Here is a 25922-nt window from a genome sequence, read left to right on the forward strand (position 1 = left end):
GTAATTGCTTTTGACTCCACATATTGCATATTAATTTATGATATGTTTAAGAATCATTTTTGTGTCATTCTATTCCAGTTGTAAAAATTAAGGAAAGTTAGATGTAAGTTGTCCTCTATTCCATTCCTTTTATCAGATTTAATATGTCAACTGATTTAAAATGTACATGATATCTAAAAATTTTTATTGGACTTATAAATAATTCAAAGGTGAAAAGTACTTCAGCTATTTATCATTTACTTTTTTTTTTTTTTTTTTGAGACGGGAGTCTCGCTCTGTCGCCCGGGCTGGAGTGCATTGGTGCAATCTCGGCTCACTGCAAGCTCCGCCTCCCGGGTTCACGCCATTCTCATGCCTCAGCCTCTCCGAGTAGCTGGGACTACAGGCGCCCGCCACCACACCCGGCTAATTTTTTTGTATTTTTAGTAGAGACTTTTAAGTATTTTTAAAGTATCAATTCATGTTTCTCAAAGAGTTCCTGAGAAATTATGCAGAGAAGGAAATTCAATATTATTTTATGGTGACAGACAAAAATTACTTCTACAATTAAAAGTAAAACTTTTGCCCATCAGCATCAGCACCAAAGGAATAAAGAAATGTGCATATGCTCTTATTTCTTTTTAATCCCTACTAAATCATTTTTTAAATGATACACGTTTTTATATTCATTTGATTCCTTTAGGGTCATTGGGGACAATCGAGAAGCAAACAGGACAATAAAAATAACCTTTACAGCATATTGCTGTCATAATTTCTGTGATTCTATTCTTCATGAGACCATGTCTTGTAGTTAAGATATTCTAAACTTAATTTCAGACAAATGAGAAGTCACTTAATTTAATAAATAACTCTAGATTACAACTTAAATGTGTCCTATTAACATTAATAATATAGTTTCATATCATTTTACTTGGAAAAGAATCATAATTTTTTTAATATTTAAAGACATTTCTAAAGTGATCTGTGGATGTCATGCTTTTTAAAAATGATAATAAACTACTGTATTCTTCTCAACTAGGGTAACCAACATTGCATTCTTAAAAAATGATAGTTTTGTTCATTAAAAATCATTAACTTTTCCAATGTATTATGTTGAATTTAAAAATTCATATATATAGCATAAGTGAACGATATGTACCTCAAATGTTTTAATAAAATAAATTTTTATCAAATGCATTCTGAATGAAAAAATACCAATCAATAACAAGGAAAAATATGCTATCTAAAAATCTGTTTATCCTACCAGGAAATAAAAGTTACTACATGTGAAATTGTAGTGTCATGACTCATGAATGAAATCAAAAGCATAGAAAAAACATCTTAATTTAGATGCAGCCTTGATGAAAAGGAGAAGTCATCTGTATGTCATGGTCGACTCTGGGATAATACAGATTGCTGATATGCCTTGTGCTCCAGCCCCTGTGTGCAGATAGGTTTCCCACTCCTCGACAAACACTGGATACCTAAACAACTACCTGCAGTGCCATCATGCCCAGGCGCAGGCATCTACCGGAACCCAGGCCAGACTGGGCTGACATGTCTTACCTCGTAATGAACCCACATACACTTCTCCCTACTATCCAAAAGGCATAGCACAGGATATTATTGCCTTACATTTCAGAACTAGGGTAACATACTTCACTGTCCTTCTTACCAAAGGGTGAACCACTTCTTTATCATTTTATGGATCAGAATGTTCTCTGAGACCCCAATTTGGTTAGTATTTGCCTCCAAATTATTAGAAACTTCTCTGTATATCTTTAACTTAGATCAAATAAACTAAATACAGAGATGATAAAACTATGAATCTTATATATTTTGTCAGAGGTAAAAAAATATATATGTGTATATATATACACATATACATATATATATATACACAAATATGTCATGCTGTGCAAATTCCATTGGCATATTTCTAATTCACTGAAGTCCCACAGGGAAGTCACAGGGAATCTGGTGGAACCAAGATTTTTAAAATATGTATAATTCATAAAAATGTAATTATTTTTATCATTCCCACTATAATTACCTACTATCAGAGAAGTAAGCTACTGATAATTTCTGCCTACATGATACTTTCTGCCTACATGATGTATTTCCTTTATCTTACTCTGTGAAATATACTAAAAAGATGGCAAAACATGCAAATCTTTGAGCTTCAGTTTTCTTAATCACTTGTTATTCTCAAAACTGATTTTAAAAATTTACAATATAATCAAATTGTATCACGAAAGGCACCCGCTCCACTAGTTATTAAGATATCCCGTAAAATCGAAGAAGGGTAATAGAGCCCAAATTAAAATGCGCCAGCAGACTGATAATCATTTTGACTTTAAATGTTAATCACACTAGAAAAAGCATGATTTATTCCTCCGAAGAGCCAAACATGGCTATCATTCTTATTCATATGTGCAACATGAATAAAATCAATAGGGACTTTGTGGTAGATTCACTATAATTAGGCATTCTAGTGCAGAGATTTAACATATCATAATGAGATTAAAGGTAGGTGAGTTTATTCCCTGTCTGTATATTACCATTCGATATGGACAGGTTTTTTAATGAATGATTAGTCCCTTCCAGGCATTTGTGGGTAGTTGAAAATATGCTATTATATTAATCCAGCAACCTCACCTAGAAAAAAAATAAATTTTATAATATCTCTCCCATACCATTTCCATGAGCTAATGATGGGAAAATAAAAGAGATGAGATTTGTGCCAACGAAGTTTTATCTAACAAGGTGTTACTTTGCAGTTAATAAATAATGTTGCCCATTTTCCCATATACAGGTCTGTGGATCAACACACAGATGACTGTAAAATGAGAATATGCAGCAAAAACACGGTACCCCTCCAAGAAGGCATGGAATGATAGGAACCTTATGCATTTTATAGCCTCTCCATGGTGTGTATAATTTCACCAGGGAAATAGATGAGCAACATTCGAAGAATATTGTTCAAATATTTCACAGACTTATGCCGAAGCTAAGAGGATGTCCTTTAAGAGTCTTAAACTGCTTGGACAGGAAGTCGGCAGCTGGTAACTTCTTTAGGGTGAATTCATAAACACCATGAATGTCTACTTGAGACCTAAAATGCACAAAGTTGAAGCAGGTGAGTAACCAACCTTGGCGAAATATCGCATCCTTGCTGCATAAAGGCACCCAACGAAAACCAGAGACTATTAAAAATCCCAAATTCATTAGTTGATTCACTACTTTGTGTTTCTCTTCCATCTTCAAACTCCTCAGTGTGCCACTCGTAGGGGCTAAATCTGCTGACCAGGAATAAAACTACACTGACCCCAATGTAGGCAAAAACAATGCACATCCAGATCTCATAGGCTAAAGGATCAAGAAAGGAAAACACTCCTGGTTTGGACTTCTGAGGCTTCTTGATCATGATCGATATCCCGAGGCTCATGAAGGGCTTTGAGAAGTCAATCACCTCTTCTCTCACAAGGGTAATAGTTAATGGAGCAATTGCAATATCAGCTTTCTGTAAGGGAAAAAAAGGAAAGTAATAGTACCTGGAGTCATGGTGAAAAGGGAATCGTGGTTATGTCACTGGATCAAAGAAAAAGGAGAGGAAATCAGAAAAATGACAATAATTTTTTCCTTGGTATAGTCCCAGTAAAGGATAAACAAAAAGGAATTATTCCCTGAATACTCCTCCTCTTTATGAATACACAGTATACCCATCTGGCTTGAATATGATCATTACACATCTGCACTGCATCCATGCATTTGCAGCCTTTTGACAATACATATGGCCCATATGCCTCGAGAGATGAAATGCTTGTCTCAGTTAATCTACATGTCTACTTCTGGCTTCAATCTTAATCTTTCAGATGTTCACAAATCAACAAGATAATGTTTCTAGAGTAATGTGGGAAATCAACAACCTCAGATATAGATACTTCACAGGGAGAGGAAGCAGTCTGTCAACAATAATTCAAATTGAATGACTTTATCTATGAGAAGAGCTATACTTACCCCATATACAAGTTCTCCAACCATCCCATTCCAAATTTTCGTGTCTGCATCCCTGGCCCCATACTTGCCATCACCAACAATCGTCAACTTGTACTTGAACCCACAATGTTTGGCGATTTCTGCAGCCAGGTCAACACAGTAGCCCTCATAGCGCTCATTGCCTTCAAGCATTTCATGATTTTTCTTCATCATAACATACGGAGATTCCTACATGAAAAGACTTTGCTTTAGCTGATTAAAATATCTGTGTTAATTATGTACTCTCATTGAATCAAATCTTCTGGTTTAATTATTACCTGTTAGCCAGAGTGAATGAAGAATATAGATGGTGAACACACAACAGTAGAGGAATAATTTAAGCATAATGTTTTCCCCCAGAAAGACTCAGAATGTCTATCACTATAATTCATTAAGATGGCTTGTACGCAAGCATACTGAGTAACAAGATACTCAAAATCACAAAGTCTTTGTATATTCTCTAGCCATGTTTGTCATTACTAGGACTTAAAGAAAAATATTGCTGCTCAACACCTATTTTATTCAAGTTTGGATTCACCACACCCTTAACCTTGATTAAGGTTAGGCCAATCCCCAAACCAGCATTCACCCAAAACCCTGTGTCACTGCTGTCCCAAAGATAAGGTTCATGTGGAAATCACGTTCATGGCCAGTGATACACAAACTGAAAGGATCATTGTCATGATGATGTACTGATTCTACCCCCGCAGGCTTCAGGTCTCATTTCATCTGTGAGATACAATATCCTAGAATGATGCTACAAGTATAGCTAGAGAGTAGCTTCCCCCTGTAAACGTAAGAAAAAGGAAGCAAGAAAAAATGAATCAACACAGTCCAATATTCTCCACTGGAAAGTGACACTGAGGATATTTGGGGTCTCAATGAGATAGTTCCTCTCAATGGCATGATAAAGGGAAAAATCCTCAAATGTCTAATTTGCACTTATCAAGAGATTTTCAATTGCCTACCAATGCTTTAATTCAAATCCCTTATCAATCTATCTATATCTACTCTCAATATTGTTAGGAGAATAAATCACACCAAGTTACAACTTCACTGCTAAGGCCATTTTTTTTTTTTTGTAAAAGAAAATACAACAAAATAGTTTGTCACAAAATTCTGTCCTATAACGAACACCATTTTCTCCATTTCATTTCACCAACAGCTTGTCATGCTGATCCACATCTCTCTTCCATCTATCCAAAGTGTGGGTGTTGAAGATCCAGTTCAATTTTTCCTTATTCATTCAATATGCATTTATTGTGTACTAGCTATGTGCCAACCAGTGCTGAAATTTGGAGTAAAAACAAGGGAAATAATCCTTATCTTTAAGGAGATCATATTTCATTAGATAGAATAAAGACAACTCAACATCATCATGAAATCATGTAACAAAGGGAAAGAAAGAATTTACACCGTATTGGGTGGGAATGGAAAGGTGAAGAACTCGCAGAAATATGAGGAACACTCTTCAAGACATTCCCCAATTGTTCACCGATGTAAGCACCAGGGTAGGAATTATCTGTGTAAACTGTAGCGTTCCTTAAAGAAAATGGGGAACATTTTCAATGCTTTAGCTAGATCTTGTGCATTCCTTTTAACAGAATAAATATGCAATCAATAATTAAAACATTACAAAAGAAGCAAAACAGATATTATTCTCCTAAAATATAAATAGCTACTCCTGCAGATATTAGCCATAAGAAAATACAAAGTAAAACATGGCATATGTAGCAAATTACCAAAATTGTGGTGACAACAACAGTCTTATTCTCAAGCCCAGAAGTGTCATTTCCAGAAGGGAGCTCAGTAAGAGTAACAACCATTTTGTCCACTTCACTCCAGTAGCCAATCTGGAAAAGGTTACAGCAGACAGACGTATGGATAAATGACTTGTCTATTAGCACAGCATTTAATCATTTTCAAAGCCATTCTGAATCTGAAATTAGACCCACATTTACTGGACTTGTTCTAAATAGAAATGTCTTTTAGATACGTGAATCTAACAGGAATAAAAGGAAGTATAAAAAAATTCCTAAAAATGACTTGTCTCTTCATATTCACTTTTCGTATTTTCTAAGAGTAATTGTTTGGGAGTGGTCATATAGAAATGTAATTAAAATCCAAATAATGACATTTTAGCCTAAACAGCTAAAAGGTTGATGTTGAATTGAGCAGTTACATGCATATTTGCACTAGCTACTTTTTGTCTTCTGAACCGTAAACCTTCAACAATAGTTCTTTCTCTTTTCATTAAAGACTTCCACTTCAGTCTAAAAAATTAAAGTTCAACAGCTCTACCTACAATTATTTTTAAAATTATAATTCAATGTTACTTACCAGAAATAAACAGACTTTAGGAAAAAAAAAACTTCAAAATATATCTGTTTCTGGAAGTTGTTAAACTCTATGTGAATACACATCTCCAGAATTCTCTGGACGGGTGAGCTCATAGGCTAGCTAACTCACCTCCTCACATAGAACTGCCTTTAAATCACTAAGGATTTACCTTCCGGGGCCCATTAGTTTTGAGCTCCATGATGTTAATTGTATAGTTTATTCTTTTTCCATTCTGGTCAAACTTTATATTTCCTGAGAGACCTTCAACCTGAACCTAATGAAGAAATGGGAAAGGAGCAGAGTTATATATTGACTTCAACCAAACACATACACTGTACAGATTACTTTAACCAGCTGAAGTCAAGAAAACTACATCAATAAAGTTTGTTTCTCTCTTCAACTTACCTTTGTGTTGTTAGAAAAGAACATTGCCTGTATATTAGACATAAGGAATAAGACCAGGATGACTAATTTAGCAGGAAGAAAACATTAATGGCCATATTAAGTCACGTTAGCGATTATTTTGAGTAACTGACCTGTTTGAGGGCCCTTTCTATTTCTACACCTTGTCCCCAGGGCACTGCTGGGTTTGCCAGACAGTCTCCCGCATTCCCCCTTCGGGAGATTTCAATTCTTTGCTTCCTTAGGTTGCGGAAGGCTTCAGTCATCACTTGAACAGCATCATAGGTCAGAGCAGAAGTATACTGCAAAGGATTACACACATTTCATAAGCACGGGAGAAAATTCAGAAACTCACTGCACCCCAGCAATCGAGACTGCAGTTGTTCAGCACACAATACCATTTAAAAGTCCAAGAATTTAAACACAATTTCTGCATCTAGAAACCTAAGAATCGAAGAGAAGCATTACAAAACATGGTGACTATGAAATGTGCTCTTGACTCTAAACATTTTCTATTATGTTAATATCTCAGCTGTTTCAGGTGAGACCTTTTCATAATAATTGTGTCAATGTTTATTTTTCTTTTTTTTTCTAACCTGCTTCTTGTTACAGCCTCACTTTATAGCCTGCTATGGTAATATATAAAATTATAAGATTAACAATTAATATTTCTTTACAGTCTAATGAGAAATTCATTTGTCAATGCAGAAGGAATATGGATTAGTTTCAGGATTCTTAGTCTCTAATTCAACCGTGGTCATGCTCACACTGATCTGCAGTGGTTTTAGGGGTGTCTACTTAGGCTCCCCTAGGCGATTCTGGTAATCATGTAGAAGAACCACAAAACTTCATAATTTCTATGCCCCCATGCCTCCCTGCTTCAATAGTGTATGATAACATTGCTTCCAAACTTATGGTATTCAGATCCCAATGGGACAGCAGAATTATTATAGGTTCTAGGGCCAAGCAGATTAATACTACATGTGTACCAGGCGCTGTCAGTGTCTAGATAAGTAGTAGTAGGTGCATGTATCTATACTACCATTTGCCAAATGGATGATGCTGTCAGTTAATGATTAATTACATTTTGACATTAAAGTTTTACTGAATGTTGAGAAAATTTCTGTCATTATTTTTCAATCTGTAGGTACTAAAAGTATGGTGAAGCTTGGGAGAAAAAAATGCAATACTGTACCATACTGATTTTGTGACATGCTAAATTCTTGATCACCAATCCAAAACAGGCACTCAGCATTCCCAAATAATTCTACTCAGTTCCTTAGTATTTCAGGTCTTTCACTCCCAAAAATGATAATTTCATCTTTGTCTTCTCTAAATACCCAGACCTCCACACACTTCTCTTTCTCTAAATTGCGCTGAAAATCTTGCCTTCCTTGTCATGGAAAAATGATAAGCCATCTAACAGTAAAACCACTAAGCTCCCCATACTCTGTTGTTCACCTGAGACGACAATACAGCACATCTACTTAAGAAAATACTTCTTGAAGCAAATAAGAAATATCACATCAAGATATATCTGCTTCACTTGTATGTTTGTTTCTATTCTAAAGGAAAAAAATTGATTAATTTGTTTTTATACAGTGATAAGTTTATTGCCAAAATAATTCTTACAATAATGTTTAGGTCTCTGAAAAAGAAATGTAACCTAAATTGAATAAGCCAAATATTTTAAAATATTGCAGTTTGTATGGAAATTATGATCATAGCTAAAAGCCAACATTTTTGACTTAGCTTGCTCACATTACTAAGGGAAAGCTATAAAGCCATCTACTAAATGTGTTTGAGGTCTACAAATGTTGGTTAACTACATTTAAAAAATATGATTAGCTTGAATGAATTTAAAGCATTTAGATCCACGTAGCATATTATGACTATGATTCAGAGCATGCACACATTAAAAGTAAAAATCCTTTCAACCTTTTTCAAATGCTCAAAACTAATCAAGTCTTAAGCCTATTACCATTTTAAATTAAAAGTCACAATCATAGAAACACAATTCTGGGCTGAGAGAATATCAACAGCTTCTGTATCCAGAGTTCCTTTTTGCTTATGTTCTGCATGTATGGCTCATTTATTTTTCTAAACAAATTTGTTCACATTTTTTATTGGATAGTTAAATATTTCAGTTTTATTCTACCATTCATTAAACTAGATGTAAATGAATTTGAAAGGAGCATGATGGCAATGTAACTATCTCCTTTGAAAACAAATGCTTCATCTCTGCCCCTATGTTTATGTTCTGCGAAGTCCCTCAGCTGAGTTAGAAATTTATATTTCAGTGGATGACCATTTTGCTTTGCAGTGCTATATCACAATGGCATCATAGCCACACATTAAGAAGAAATCTGGGAAATCATTTTTACAGTCCATTTTCCAAATGTGCTTTTTACTTTGCTTTAAATGTATATTTATTGAGACTTATTTTTCAAAAATAAAATGAAATATGCATTTTAGACATGTTTGTTATGTCCAATAGTCATCAGCCAAACCAATCAATAATACATTACTGTAATCTCTGATACCAGAAAACAGTATTCTAACACCAAAAAAGGGGGGAATGAAAAGAAGTTCTGTGTATAGCTCAAATTTAATGAACATAAAAGAGGATAAATAGTCTACAGTATAAATTTTCATGGGTTATCACAATGACGGGCACCTTTTTCTAAACATAGTATCTACATCATAATAAAATTTAAAAAATATTCAAAGAAAAAGTACTAAAATTTAAGTACTATTAAAGTGTTATGATATTTTCCATGAATGGCGACTTTCAGAAATTTTCTTCAACACCTGAATTTAGTTGACTATAGTTTAGAAAGCATTGCATTTAGCGTCAGAAGACAAGGCTCAAGCCCAGATTTTACTATTTACTGTTCTGTTGCCTTGGGCAAGTGAACTAAAGTATTATTGTCTAAGGTTGTTTGGTAAAATAAGGAGAGCAGTGCTTCTTCTGTCTATGTTATAAGAGTGTTGAAAAGGAAGGTAGGGAAAAATATTCATGTTTACCTCGTTCTCTTTGTGACAAGCCTGAGGTAGACAGTTTTCCAGTAAGTCTAAAAAACCCTAGGCCACAACCGTTTTTATTCCAATTCTATAGGTGAAGATTCCAAGTTACAAACTTTCATTTTACCCAGCTTCACAAAAAATGTGTGGCAAAAGTGGATTTGAATCCAGATCTCTGTGATTCCGAGGTAATTATGATGACCAATGGCCCTGGTTTTCCTCAGTTGTCACAATTTTGCAAGGAAAAGTCTTGAGTCCCTGGAACCTTTTCAATCCCAGGTACACTGGGATGGTTAGTTACTTTATTTGGCAAATACTGTATCAAATAAATAGATGTATAGTAAGTGAGAAGCTTGATGAGTTGTAAAATATGTTGTATATGTAAGTTATTGACCAGTAGGTTTGCATTAGTTTCTTCTTTTGTTATTATCTATCTTGATGTAAAACTAGTTTGTTTTTACAATGTTCTGAAAACCACTGACTCCACACAAAAGGGTTCTGTGATCTAATAAGTACAGAAAATGATTTTCACATTGACATATTATAGACCCTCAGAAATCCCACAATAACAGATCAATTAGTATTTCCCAAACTAATTACCAATTTTGAAATTTCTTTAACATCAATTATTTTCCATAAGAATAGTGTTTTATGTAACATACTTCGGGATGTTAAAAAGTTTTATGGCCTGGTACATTTTATTTACTCCTTTCTAAAATAGCCTCAATTATTTAGTTAAAAAATTACTACACATTGAATGATATTCCTCTGGAGAATCTTATCCAATATTAATTCTCAGTTTCATCCTTTTACAAAATAATTTAAAACAGGGTCAAAAATTATGATTTCTGGGAAAGATAAGTAAATCTATAAGAAAAATTTTAAGAAAGTTTTTTTTTAAGATAACCAACAGTGACCAAATCAAATAGGGCCATAAGACAAATGAACAGTATAAGAGAATGTATTATAAACTTAAAATTATTCACTTGTCTTAATTTCAAATTCAACTACAGTTTACCCTATGGAAAAGAGCTGTCTGTGATAAGGTCATCTTTAATTTACTGTAAAGCATATTGAATATGTGCCCTTTGAAACTTCACTGCATAAAGGCATAAAAATCTTCATAAAAACCTTAGTAAGCATACAAGCTCTATCACATTTTCCAAGGGTGAAAAGAGAGCTGCATTGGCAAGAAATCTAAATTAACATCTTTTATTATTCTCCATAAATAATAAAATAATTTTAATCTTCTGTGAAGAAAGAGTCTTCATGTAAAAGGAATAAATTTAAAACAATATATTTTTGCCTAAATTACCCAAATTGGCTATTAATCTTTACTGAAAATCTTACAGATTAAGAATTTTATATTCAGGAACTTTAGATTACTTAAGAATTCAAATTTTCAGATAAAGCTAATCAGATTCACCAAGACAGAAAAAAGATGCTGAAATCAAGACATTGTCTGGTTTTGATTTAGCCATAGGTAAGGACTTCCTTAGAAGCAGATCTTTTATTTTGTTGGTTGAATAAATCCCTCTCCCTGACTCTCTACTTCCTAGAAATCTTATAACAAGGTGAAAGTTCTTTATTTTTTGTGATCTATGAAAAACAAAATATACATTGTCCAGAGTAATTTAGGATTCAATTTCGGCACCTGGAGACCAAAGATGTCTGCCTACCTGCAAGTCACTACAATCTCTGAGAGATAGAGGCACCACTTGAGATGTCAGAGATTTGGCAAAAATTTGAAATGTTAACAATGTTTTATTGAGGGCTTAAGTTAGCACTTCACATAATCATGGTATTAGAGATTTGCAGGAAACCTAAGAGTTTACCTACACTTGTTCCCTTTACAGATAAAGAAATATGAAAATGAGATGTGAGACCCCCTGAATTAAATTATAAATATTAATAATACATTTTTATTTTTAATGGTGTGATATACATATTTTTAAAATTCATGTTTGCAAAATAAACAATCTTATCAATATCAAATTCATGTTTATTTCAGTCACTTACATGCTTTTTAAACTATAAAATACAAGGAATTAATATGTCAAATTTCAAACTTCCATGTTGTGTTGGGCAAAATGCTGTAATATTAGGAAGAGTGGACGCCAGTCTGCCAGCTGTGGTTTGGACAGTTAAAACACTCAAGAAGCAGAATTAATTCTATTAGGCCACTAGGGTACTATTTAATGCACGACACTAATTACTGAACTGAAAAAGATTATACTATTTTCAGGCAGATCTAATAACTCTCTTAGGACAGCAATTAAGAAAGTCTGAGTCTGCATGTGAAGTTGTTTCCAGAATAAAATGAGATTCTTTTGGGAAAGCCATTATTTAAAGTGCCACACAAATGTCAGCCACGGATTATTGTTGAATTCCTTAACACCAGTAGGAGATTGAAGACACAAAAGTTGAACAAAGGTTATTGTGTGATAAGGTAGAATGGCTAGTCATACCTTACACAATGTTGGAGACATTAAAAATACCAAAAATCAGTCTAAAAATAGAAATATTCATAAATTATTTTTGAGATAGTGGGAAATATATTTATACTCTTTCTCTTTAAAAAAATTACTTGTAAGGAAGATAAAATGACTGTTTTAATGTTCCCATGTAAATCCTGGGCTATGATGGGTCAGGTCAGATAACTACATTAACTTTACATTTTATCAACTAAAATAACTCATTGCTTTTCTGCCAGGGCTCAACAAGAGAACACATGCAGAAATCTATGGCAGAAATCTAAATCATATTTCATCACAATAATAATGTTATATTTTTTCCTTTAATTATTCAATATTTTTCAATTCATTACTCTTCCTCCCTACAAATATCTATTGTGTGCTTACTCTTTGCAAACCACTGTGTGATATTTAAGGCTAATAAGATACAAATGAGACAGATTTCCTTGGAGAGGCTTATTTGTAATCCACAAATATCTCTTGACTGAATTTATATCAGTATATTACCTATGAATGATTATTTTACAATTATATTTCATTTATGAAGAAATTAAGAGAAATGGCAGATGTAACAAATCCATCTATTTCCCTCCATCCCTATGCCACAACCACAATTAAGACAACCATTGTCTCTTGTCTGACTGTGATATCTTCCAAAAGCTTCCCAGACTCCACCAGCGCTCCCTGCAATCTCGTCATCAGGGCAGCCATAGTAATCTTCCTGTATCAAAGCCATGATCAGCACTCTCCTCTCGTAGTTCCCTGTTGCTCTTCAAATCAGACAAGAAAATCCTTAATATGTCAACAAGGCATAAAACTTCTGGATCTTACACAGTTCTAAAGTATGATTTCTCAGCATTTCTTCAAATCATTTCTGTTCCACCTCTAGCCTTATGGAAATATTTATATTTTCCTTGCACTGGAGACGATATATATCCTAGTTCCTTTATCTGGAATCATTGTTCCTTATGCTTTCTCCTAACTCCTACTTCTTCAGGTCTCCAATTCCATATTGCTTCCCCTGAGAAGCCTTTTCTTACCTCCAGAATTAGGATTAGGATCTTCTCATAGGTGATACCACAGTACCTTTGCTTTTCTTTATTTGTTGATTCAGGAAGTCTCTATTAGATGGTTACTATGTATGAGGATTTATTCTAGGAGCCTGGGATATCTCAATGAATTTTTTTTTAAATGGCACTTACTTTCAAGTAGGAGGAGAAAATTGACAGTGAAATGAATCCATACATGATAAGAACAGTAAACTAAAAGGTAAGAATTGGGAAAGCTGGATCAGGGAAGGGTGATGCACAAACCCTGATGGTGGCAAGATTGCAGTTTTAAATACATAGCCTACTATTGCCTTCCATGAGAAGACAGGATTTGAAAGAGATCTAAGGAGTGCAGGAGACTTAGCCATGCAAATATTTAAGGGGACAACAGTCAAGAAGAAGAAACAGCCAGCTCAAAGTCCCTGAAGTAGAAAGTTGCTTGGGTTGGTTGAGGAACAACAAGGAGGGCAATGTGGCTGAAACAGTGAGCCAGTGTACAGAGATGTGGCTCCATGGCACCAGGTGACAGGGCCTCTTAAGACAACAGGATGACTTTGGCTCTTTTACTCCAAGTGAATGGAGAGACATTGGAGCATTTGGAACAGAACCACAATATAATCTATTTATGCTTTAAAAGGACCACAAAGATGGAAGATAAGGGGCAGGGGTGAACGGAGGGAAATCAATTTTAGAAACTGTTGTAATAATCCTATGATGGTAGCTGGATTTAGGTTGGCTGCAGAGAAGGTGGTAGGAAGCGAGGCAGTGTTAATGGTGTTTTCTGATACATAGGATGTAGGTTACAAGAGAAAGAGAAAAGTAAAGGACCAAGTTTTTGGTCTAAGCAAAAACTGAAACATGTAGTTGCCATCAACTGGGATAAGAAAGACCTCTGAAGGAATAGTTTCCAGAGGCTGAGGAGGAAGTAGTAGAGGAAAATCAAAAGTTTAGTTTTGAATACATAGGTTTAAGATGGCAATAAGACAACCTCCATCAATGCTACAATTTAATTGTTGGTTTCTAGTCTGAAGACTGTAATCTCCTTAAGGGCCAGAACTTTGTCTTTTTTCTGACACCTAGAACAGTGCCTGCTGTGGAGTAGACAATAAATATGTGTTGAGTAAATAAATGAATTAATAAATGAATGAATGAATGTTTCCCCAAATAGCAAATTAGTAAAAGGGAGTCAGACCTAAAATCTCAGTGCCACGACTTTATTTTTTGTATAGTACTTAAGAATGAAGAAATTTAAACATTGTAATTTATATTTGGTGGTTATTAAAATATGTTAAATATTAAACCTTATTTAAGATTTTATTTGTATTTACTGAATAAAATTTATTTTAATTTGAAAACTTGGAAGCTGATTTACTTTAGGGGAAGATGAAAACGTTGAACAATCATTTATTTATTACTCCCATGATTTCATACAATTTCTATAGTTCCTAAACCCTAACTATGGAAAGAATTTGGTGTATTGAACTGTATTTTTGTAGATTTTTATGCCAATATCACTAGTTTTTATTGTTGAGCAGTAAAATGTGACATGAATTTATCAGGCAATGTATCCGATTCAGTTGATCACCCAAAAGACAACATCAAAGGACATAACCTCATTGTAAATAATCTCATTAGAAATATTTCACTCCCTTTCTGTAAGCAAATAATATATTGAGACTATATTCCTTGTTTATATTTAGAGGATGCTATGTAATCTCTTGTATAGTTTTTCTTCCTCTCTTCTGCCTGGAAGCAAAAATAATTATGAAAGCACTGTCTTGTTGTTACTACCTTCCACATCTGTTGACAATTTAAGGACCTTACCTCTTGCAACTTCCATAACATGACCCCCCTCACTGGTCCCAAATGTTTACATTTTTGTAGTAGCAACAAATGTGCAGTTCCCTGGATCTTTCATGCTGTTGCCTTACTTCGATTCTCTGTGCATTTTGCACTTCCCCAAGCAACTTCCCACACTTTTCTTCCTTCTCAACCATGTGCAAAGCCTGGCACAGGCATCCCTCCTGCAAAAGCCTTCCTTGACCTTCCCTCCAAACATTGTCAGAATCATAGCCAAGAAACTGGCATATTTTATCAGTCTATTATATTTGCTGATTGATATGTCTATCTCCTTCTTTAGGCTGGATTCTCAAAGACAAGATTCATACATTTTTCATTTCTTTATATTTAGTTTCTGGCCTTCTAGTACACAAGCAATACACTTCTTTGTTAGGATAAACTTCCTCCCCAAACACATTCTCCCCACAGATTTTCAGTAATTTTTATCAAGCTTCAGGGACCTCATAAAATATGCCTCTGGGTGGAGTTAGAGGGATTATAAAATGTTAAAGTTGGAATACACCTTTGAAATTGGCTGAAATTCTCTCATTTTAGGAAATGGCTGGGAAAACAAATTAGCCCTTATAGGCACCTATGTTTCCAAAGCTGTGCTAACCCTTTGCAAGTGTTATTTAATCCTCACAGCAACCTGGGAATTAATGGTCATTACTGCATTGTACAGATGAGAATCCTGGACCCAGGGTCAAATAGCGATTCACAACCTAAGTTTTAAAACACATTAGTCTAGGTTCTTTGAAACACCTCACAATGAAGATGCATAATGATCTCTCTGAAAATGGGCAGAAGCCACCAAAAGGAAGGCATTATGGAGGGGAAATGATACAGCAGGAAGGGAGCAAGAAAGGTCACAATGCAGGTTCTCAACTCAGTAAAATCTGGCACTAGGTTTTGGCAAAATTTTTAACAGAATGCATTGCCAAACATCTCTCACACTGCAAATACATCTTGCATTTTAATGCAAGGCACGTGAACTTGAATCATGATACGACTTCTAGGAGAAAAACATAATTTCATTTTGCTTTCATCCTTCTCCCAGCAGGCAGCAGTCGGGGACAACACAATGACTAACAGAATATTCGAAAGGAGCATGCTGGCTCCATTTGAGGATAACATCCACTCCATCAGAGAACTTACATGGCACCATCTCTGAATGGACGGAAGCCTGCAATTCCACAGAATGGGATCAGCAGTTAGACCTCTTCTAGGCACAGATGGACACATACGCTGACACCAACTAAGGCTCTGGGTGTCCATCTACCTGCTCAGAAGCCTCGTGACATGAAAAGTACCTCCCCGATATAAACAGTACGTCTTTTTTTTTTTTTTTCTTTTGAGACGGAGTCTTGCTCTGTCACCCAGGCTGGAGTGCAGTGGTGCAATCTCGGCTCACTGCAAGCTTTACCTCCCGGGTCCACGCCATTCTCCTGCCTCAGCCTCTCGAGTAGCTGGGACTACAGGCGCCCGCCACCACGCCTGTAGTGCAGCTAATTTTTTGTATTTTTAGTAGAGACGGGGTTTCACCGTGTTAGCCAGGATGGTCTCGATCTCCTGACCTCATGATCCGCCCACCTCGGCCTCCCAAAGTGCTGGGATTACAGGCATGATCCACCGCGCCCAGCCACAAATACTGAATCTCAACTAAAGTCACCAAACACGAAGTCACCTCGTTTTTTGAAAAAAACTTACTTGGTGTTATTCTTTAAAATCCTATGGAATGCTTTTACAAAATTGACTTAAAAATTAAAAGATCCATTCATAAATCCAAAAGTAAAGAACTTCAAAATTTCTAATCCTTTTCTAGGACCAATCTCATAGATAGACATGCACCTATCATCAAACAACATCTCTATGATGCATACTCAGGTACAACTGTAAGAGCAACTGAAATAGCACTGTCCTGCCTGGTGCATATACAATTGCTTTATAATTCGCAAACAAAATTACTATACAATTTTTCAACTTTTGCTCTTAATTTTCATAAAGAATGTGAACATCATCTTAACTTTCAACCCACTCACTCTTTAAACTACCCTTAGCCGGGTTTTAATCTTAACTCTGCTCTCAATAAGGTTACCAACTGAAGGAAAAATACCTTCCTGTCAACAGCAGAAATATTGACTATTCGGAAGTAAATTCATGCATGCATGTGTATACCCAATAAAATGCATCAAATAAACAAGTGAAGACCTCATTGTGTCCAAACCCATGGAGAACAAAGATCAGTCTGTGTAGCTCTTATACCTGAGGAACAAATAATACTTAGCATTCAAGAATTTTTTGTTTGATTGCATAAAGCATTACAGTTATGTTTTAATTATTAAGGCAAATTGAGATTTTTATCTTCTTTTTAAAGTGTTCAAGAGACCAGGCTACTCATCAGCTGTTATTTTATACACGCACACACACACATGCACACACTCTCTTTCTTTCTCTCTCTCTCTTTGTGGCCATACGTTTACTGACTGAACTAAGAACTGTCTGCAGGTTGGCTTTTTGAAGATTAGGAACAAACTGACACCTATTGTTCTTTAATTTATTTGCAAACATAATATTCTAAACAGCAGTCAGGGTAAAATTGTCCCTTATTCTTCAGATCTCAGCTTAAAAATTCCCTGCCCGCTCCATGTCACTAAGAGTTTGCTGTTCTCTGCCTTCAAAGCATTCTTCTCTCAATGCTTTTGTCTTTCTGCCATTCAACTGTGAGCAGGGACACTATCCCTGTCTTTTTATTTACCAAAAAAGTGTCTGGCTCAGAATCCACTCAATAAAAATGCCAAATGGATTAATAAATGAATGAATTTATTTATTATAAATTATCATAGATGTAAGGAAGTAGAAAACACAAGAGTAATACAGTAAAGCTCTAATAGCTTTACTTAAACCATAAAAATGTGAAAAATATATTTAGCAGTCAATGTGTTTGCTATTTTGAAACGTGCTGTCTACTCCCTTTATTATTTTCTCCTTCTTCCTTATTTGCCAAGGCTCTTCTCCCTCCTTACATGTGAAAGAAAAAGAAAAAACAGAAACCAAAGCAAACCTTAATTGTCGTTGTGTGTGCTCCAGGGTATTCTTTTTCTTCCAGTGTTGACCATCTTTCTATAAATTTAGACACCAACGAATCATCATAGTCTACTATCTGAAATCCAGAGACATTTGCACCTCCAAACTGGATTTTTAATAGGTCACCATCAGTAAATCCCTAAACATAGAACACATTGATGTCACACTTTTTATTTGAGAACCAAATGCTACTTAACATTTACCAAATAACTCTATACATTGCGGTTTTAGATATTTCAAAGAACATACGAGATACAACAAGCCTGCAGAAAATGTCCCATGTATTTATCAGCCAGTGTTCTTCACCAGCACCTAACACCACGTTAACATCATAGTGGTTCCCTAATCAATACACGTTTACTGATGGATCATCTCATGAAACACTCATGGTTGTGCCTACATAAATGTTCTCCACCTTATTGAGAAATCTTCCATTGATAAGGACTAGGTTTTACTTACTGGGTCTACAACGGAGAACCACCATGTGGTTACAGACACTTAATAACATTAAAGTAGTTCTCAAAGAACTACAACCTTGTGAGCAAGTTACTCCTGTTTGAATTGCTTCTTCACTCAGGTGATCGGTACATCTTCAAAATGAGGTACTAAATGTCCAGTCACTATTTGAGAACAATTAAACAATTTCACATTCAGCTGGAAGCTAATTTTTTTTATTATACTTTAAGTTTTAGGGTATGTGTGCACAACGTGCAGGTTAGTTACATACGTATACATGTGCCATGTTGGTGTGCTGAACCCAGCAACTCGTCATTTAACATTAGGTATATCTCCAAATACTATCCCTCCCCCCTCCCCCCACCCCACAACAGGCCCCGGTATGTGATGTTCCCCTCCCTGTGTCCACGTGTTCTCATTGTTCAATTCCCACCTATGAGTGAGAACATGCGGTGTTTGGTTTTTTGTCCTTGCAATAGTTTGCTGATGGTTTCCAGCTTCATCCAAGTCCCTACAAAGGACATGAACTCATCATTTTTTATGGCTGCATAGTATTCTATGGTGTATATGTGCCACATTTTCTTAATCCAGTCTATCATTGTTGGACATTGGGGTTGGTTCCAAGTCTTTGCTATTGTGAATAGTGCCACAATAAACATACATGTGCATGTGTCTTTATAGCAGCATGATTTATAATCCTTTGGGTATATACCCAGTAATGGGATTGCTGGGTCAAATGGTATTTCTAGTTTTAACTCTATTTAATAAATGGTGCTGGGAAAACTGGCTAGCCATATGGAGAAAGCTGAAACTGGATCCCTTCCTTACATCTTATACAAAAATTAATTCAAGATGGATTAAAGACTTAAATGTTAGACCTAAAACCACAAAAACCCTAGAAGAAAACCTGGGCAATACCATTCAGGACATAGGCATGGGCAAGGACTTCATGTCTAAAACACCAAAAGTAATGGCAACAAAAGCCAAAATTGACAAATGGGATCTAATTAAACTAAAGAGCTTCTGCACAGCAAAAGAAACTACCATCAGAGTGAACAGGCAACCTACAGAATGGGAGAAAATTTTTGCAATCTACTCATCAAAGAGCTAATATCCAGAATCTACAATGAACTCAAACAAATTTACAAGAAAAAAACAAACAACACTGTCAAAAAGTGGGCCAAGGATATGAACAGACACTTCTCAAAAGAAGACATTTATGCAGCCAAAAGACACATGAAAAAATGCTCATCATCACTGGCCATCAGAGAAATGCAAATCAAAACCACAATGAGATACCATCTCACAACAGTTAGAATGGCAATCATTAAAATGTCAGGAAACCACAGGTGCTGGAGAGGATGTGGAGAAATAGGAACACTTTTACACTGTTGGTGGGACTGTAAACTAGTTCAGCCATTGTGGAAGTCAGTGTGGCGATTCCTCAGGGATCTAGAACTAGAAATACCATTTGACCCAGCTAATTTTATAGAATATATTAAATCTTAAAAAAAAAAAATTTTCTTGTATTATTGCAATGAATTCAGTCATCACTAAAACTATTATGTGATATTTACATTGATTTCAAATATTGTGCTGACATGAATTTTATCAACTTGATAGTGTATCTCTCTCAAAGATGAAATTAATTTCCATATATCTCAATTATAAATGTTTTCACATTTCACAAATACTTATTCTATCTTATTGTATACAAAAGTTAAAAGTATACTAAATTAATTTTGAATTACCACACCCAAAAATTTAGGAGAATCTTTTCTTTGTTATTGATATTAAAACATGAATATTATTATATTATTTAGCTGAAGGAGAAGGTAATTACTTTTTATTGGCTCACAACTTTGTTTCTGTTTATCAAGATAATGCAAATAGTGCAAAAAGGTATATAACAAAAATCATATATTCTGTTTTACCCTAGGTATGTTCCAGTTAAGTTGCTTCAAAACATTCAATTTTAATATATTTGCTTTTCACATATTTACCTCCTAATTCTGCATGACACATTTTTATTGCTCTTTCTTAATTTATCAATTTTAGAAATTTTATTGAGTTTTTGTGTATCCCACATGAGTATGTAATTTGCTTACATGACAAAACCACTTATCTTCTCACCCATTTTAATCAGTACTTAGTGTTTACGTATTTATAACTCTAAATATTATTCATAGCAAAGCCAAATAGTGTACTAGGACTGCATTTTCTTTCTCGAACATGATCTCGGCCCATGTTTATAATCATGTCCCATTTTTTCACTGCTAGAGATTTCTATATGCCTATCTCTATTTTTTCCAGTGCTTCCATGAAAACATTTCATGCCTATAAGTAAAGCTTTTTAAAAAATAAAATATTCAAACATATCAGGTAATCTGTTCCAACTTTTTCTTGAATTTTTAATTTCTAGGAGACACCCTTCTTAATGCTGGAATTCATTATGGAACCATGGCTTTTTAAAGAATTAAATCTATACAGGTAGTAAGGTTGGAGAAATGAGAACTGGATTTCCTTATGACCACTTCTTCACCACCTTATTTACAAGTTACCCTTTTCAGTGCTGTTGTAAGGGACTTAATCACAGACTGTGTTTTAGGAGCCCAATCAAGCATTCAGCAATTCCCGAGGAAATTAATCAATAATATTATCTGCAGATATTTAAAAAAATCTTCTATAACCACCTATTATAGAACTCATTACAACCTGAACAGGGGGAAGAAAAGAAAAGAAAATTCCCAAGAGTTTGGAAGATGAAAGCCCTTCAACTTTGGGTGGCATTGTTTAATTTTGAATGTCAGTAAAATTTCCAAGTGTCCTACAAACTCTCAGAAATTGCAACACCATACAGCCTTTTGAACTTATTGATTCACTAGAAGTTCCATACGGCAAAGAAACCAAGTATTGAGAAAAAGAAAAACAGGACTTGAATTCAGATAAAATATTAGGTAGATTTTCTCTCTAGAAGCAAGACAACAGCATGAACTTGCCTTTTTTTCTTTTTAATTTGGTCATTCAAACACTTATTTTCATTTTCATAGCATCAGATATCAGCCCTCAAATTGATGAGCCACCTTCTGTCATTATTTCTCAATGTTCCAATATAATCTTCTCCATCTGTACATTTTTAAAGATCACAGCTTTCAATGTGGCTCTGTGTTGTTCATCAAATGGCACGATTCACACAGGGGAATGACTGTCCAGGCTGTTTCCTGTACATAATGTGGTTCTGGAGAGACTGAATACAGAGCTTCATCTAATTTAACTCTTGTTTCTCTTTAGGGAGTCCTTAGCATCTCCTTAATACATTCTAAAGGAAAGTCCTAGAGAATTTTTATAGTAGTTGCCCATTTCATTGCCAAACAGAAATTTTGTCTTGAGCAACCCAATAGCATGCAGTTTTGAGATTTCATATTCTAAATTCCTTCAACTTCTAGTGAAAACATTTATCAGTTGGAAGGCTGTAAATGTTGTATTGTTTTGTTTTATCTCTTTCTGTCACCACTAGAATGAATGTCTTCTGATGTAACAATGTGATACACCGGGAATCATGAAATTTGTACATGTCAAAAGCTTTTCAAAGTCCTATTATGCTATTTAGAATAAGCTCTCTGCCTCTCTCCCTCTTTCTCTCACCTTTTTTTCTTGTTCTTGGGTGAGACAGGGGTGTAGGGGGAGGGGGATCCTGAATCACATAGCATCTTACTTATTTAAATAACATTAACCTTTGTAGCAGTAAAGGCTTAAATTATTTTGAAAAAAGAAATGTCTAGTGATAATTCTAAATTGACTCTGATGATACTTAAAGAGGGAAATAGAAGCAACTCTGTTGCTTCAGTATACTACCTTCCTTTTTTAATTGTAAAAGGTTTATTCTGAGCCAATATGAGTGACCACGGCCTGGAGAAAACACAAACCCAAGAAGCCGTGATTAAGTGGTTCTTATTTTGACAGGAATCTTAATGAAAAGATGATTGGCTACAGACATTTAATTTTCATTTTGTTGCTTACATAGTAAGTAGGGAGTCATAAATAATGCATAGCATCTCAATATTCTAGATATTTTCAGGTTTAATTTCATACTAAGACATATTCTCACAAATTTACATTTATTTCGGATATTATATACGCTAAAAATTAAAGGAATGTGCAGAGGGCAGAGTTTATAAAAAACAGAGACGGTGAAAAACAGAGACAAGGGAATATGTGGATAATTAAACTTTAAATATTTTTGAAGATTTTCTCTTTTCTTAAAATACACCATCTAAGAAAATGTATGAAGCTTGTCAAATATTGTTCTATAAATTCTTATATCATTTATAATAAGAAGAAATTGATTAGAAGATGCAAAGTGGGAAGCAATTCTAAAACATAATTGCAGCAATATATCTAATCTATCAAATACAATCAAGCTCTATTTATTATTATTATTTTTTGAGAGGGGGTTTGTCTCTTGTCACTAGGCTGGAGTACAATGGCGGGATCTCAGCTCACTGCAGCCTCCGCCTTCTGGATTCAAGCAATTTTCCTGCCTCAGCGTCCCAAGTAGCTGTGATTACAGGTGCCCACCACTACGCCTGGCTAATTACAATCAAACTGTATTTTTTAAAACACCACTGATAAATGCTGGCCATTCAAAATTAAATTTTTAATGAATAAGCATATCTAGTAAAATAATATATACCAATTAATTCACCTACCAGATTTGCAATGATGTAGTGGTACCCTTTAACATGTTTTCCAATGGTAATAACCTAATAAGCACAAATAAGTAATTATTTAATTAATACAAATAATGCAAGTGTAAAATTAATGGTATTATGATCTGATTCAGGAAAAAACATGGAATTTTATCTGCTAGGTTTTTTGATGTGCCAAAATAAGTCATTTCTGATAAAATATAATTATCAAAATTAGATAATATTTCTCTTATAAAAAGTAATAATACATATTAATGCTTAATAAATGATTCTCTTTCAGGAAGTCACTAAACAAAAATTATTACCTCATTTTTGTCAATAGTAAAAAATAAAACCACAGAATGTTAAGAAGCATAAAACCAAAGTATGTTTAGTCCATGACAAGTCAGAATTCTATTCCTACACAGGCTGTGTTTTTGTCTTTTTAATAAAACATTAAACATCTCAAACTGTTTAACATCTGAGATTTTATATTCATATGTCTATATTCAAATAAATACACCTAGAGTTTATAGTACTACATGCATTTCAAAAGAATATTAAAAAGCATATAAAAGAATTCTTACATGGATATGTAAAGTAACATTCCTATCCTAAGGACCGTTAAATGTTTATAATTTAGTCCAAATGGACATTATTGCCAGCTCTAGAGGGCAAAGTATCAGAGAAGCTAATTTTTCTCCACAAACCCAAATCTAAAATGAATGTCAAGATAAATACAGCATGGAACAAGTGGTCATCGTGGTAATGCTGACAACGGTTTTGGACATTATTGATCAATTTGACTTTTGACTGATCTGTATCAATTACGAAGAGAGTAGAAATAGGAAAACTGGCCATGCTTTAGTACTGGTACACGGACATTCAAATGTAATGTAATGTATGTTTTTTAAGGAGATGATCACAACAGTGGAAAGCATGAAATGTTAAGGCTATAGACAAAAATTCAAACCAAATCATTTCTCTGATTAAATGGTTTTGGTGAGTTTTGCTTTGATCTTGCAAGTTTCTGAGGCTCAACTTTCCTATTCTGTACCCTCAAGTCACATTGGCCCTCTTAGGTTTTTTTGTTCACAGAGAAGCTTCTTCTCATCACCTTAGGGCTTCACACATTCTGTTTCCTCTGCTTGTCTGCTTGGAAAGCTCCACCACTATATCCTTTGCCTTATTAACTCTTGAACATTCTTACATCCCCTGGGAGAAAACTACCCTGACTTTCTCTAATCCAATACAAAGTCAGGTGCTCCAGAGCAATGCTATTAGTTAAAGAGCAAGAACAAAATCCTAGGAACGATTCTACCATATGCCACTTTGATATTAAGCCATAGCTGTTTGAAAGGAAGTTAAAACTTACATTGTTTTCTGACTCAGTTTTATGTAACATGACTAAATTGCCTTTTCCAAGAAACTGAACCCTCCGTGTTAAAGGGAGAATTCTGAAGAAAAGATGTCCTTCTGAATGAACATATAAATTAGCATCAGCTGAATCAGATTGATTATGTCCCTCCTATTTCCTGCTGACATCTGTTAGCTCTGCTTACTGTACATTCTACTCTCTGAATCATCCATGTCTTCCTGCTGAGAAATTTTTTAAAAACATAGTATAAAAGGTGATATCAGTAGTCCATACTTGAGTTTACGTGAGAGAAAGGAAGGATATGAAAATTCTCCACCCCAGCATCTATATAAAAATTTGCATTGGCCATACTAACCACCATGTCTTTGTGTTATAGTAACAATTATTATTGCACTGACAATAGAAAAGTTACATTAATTTATAAATGTTTTTGATAGCTGAATCTTTTCACCACCTAATAATAACTAGAAATCTGTGCTGTCAAGGTTTTATCAAATGATAATAAAATACCCATAGTCCACGCCTGTAATCCCAGCACTTTGGGAGGCCAAGGCGGGTAGATCATGAGGTCAGAAGTTCGAGACCATCCTGGCCAACATGGTGATACCCCGTCTCTACTAAAAAATACAAAAATTAGCTGGGCATGATGTGTGCCTGTAATCCCAGCTACTCGGGAGGCTGAGGCAGTAGAATCACTTCAACCGGGGAATTGGAGGTTGCAGTGACCCAAGATTGCGCCACTGCAGTCCAGCCTGGTGACAGAGCAAGAATCTGTATAAACAAAAACAAAAACAAAACAAAACAAAAAAACATAGTCGAATAAAATTTAATTTATTGTTAACTTCAAGCTACTCTTGCAATAATGAGTGCTATCTCATTTCTGTTGTCTTGAAAAAACACTGGTTGAGTGAATAATTAAACATTGTTTCTTTTTTTTTTTTTGGAATGTACCTTATCCTCATTTTTTGCCTGGTAAACTATTCCTTGAACAATATCCCAATCTAAAGTAATTCTTTCTGTAATGATCTCTCATAGCATACCATTCTTTTCATTTATAGTGTATCCCATTAGTATAATTATATATTAATTTCTGTAAATACATTATTAATAGTTGCACTGATGGTGGCTGGCCTATTGTTTAACATTGCTTCCTTGGATCTACTGCAGTGCC

At 34.8% G+C, this 25922-nt stretch overlaps 1 protein-coding gene across 6 annotated transcripts in view; it reads right to left on the reverse strand.

Annotated features, from left to right (window-relative positions):
- The window catches only part of LOC116463465 (glutamate receptor 2), a 133807-nt gene that overhangs the window by 22381 nt on the left and 85504 nt on the right, over positions 1-25922 (reverse strand). For all 6 annotated transcript variants that reach the window (XM_032146584.2, XM_032146583.2, XM_058434655.1 and 3 more), the window contains exons 5-11: positions 23395-23448; positions 18207-18368; positions 6894-7061; positions 6527-6631; positions 5760-5870; positions 4000-4206; positions 3132-3502 (exon numbers count right to left, since the gene is read on the reverse strand). In XM_032146584.2, the coding sequence (XP_032002475.1) occupies positions 3132-3502; positions 4000-4206; positions 5760-5870; positions 6527-6631; positions 6894-7061; positions 18207-18368; positions 23395-23448 (1178 nt within the window). The remainder of the gene's footprint in view (positions 1-3131; positions 3503-3999; positions 4207-5759; positions 5871-6526; positions 6632-6893; positions 7062-18206; positions 18369-23394; positions 23449-25922) is intronic.

Source organism: Hylobates moloch, unplaced genomic scaffold (assembly GCF_009828535.3).
Source record: "Hylobates moloch isolate HMO894 unplaced genomic scaffold, HMol_V3 SCAFFOLD_37, whole genome shotgun sequence".
NCBI lineage: Eukaryota > Metazoa > Chordata > Mammalia > Primates > Hylobatidae > Hylobates > Hylobates moloch.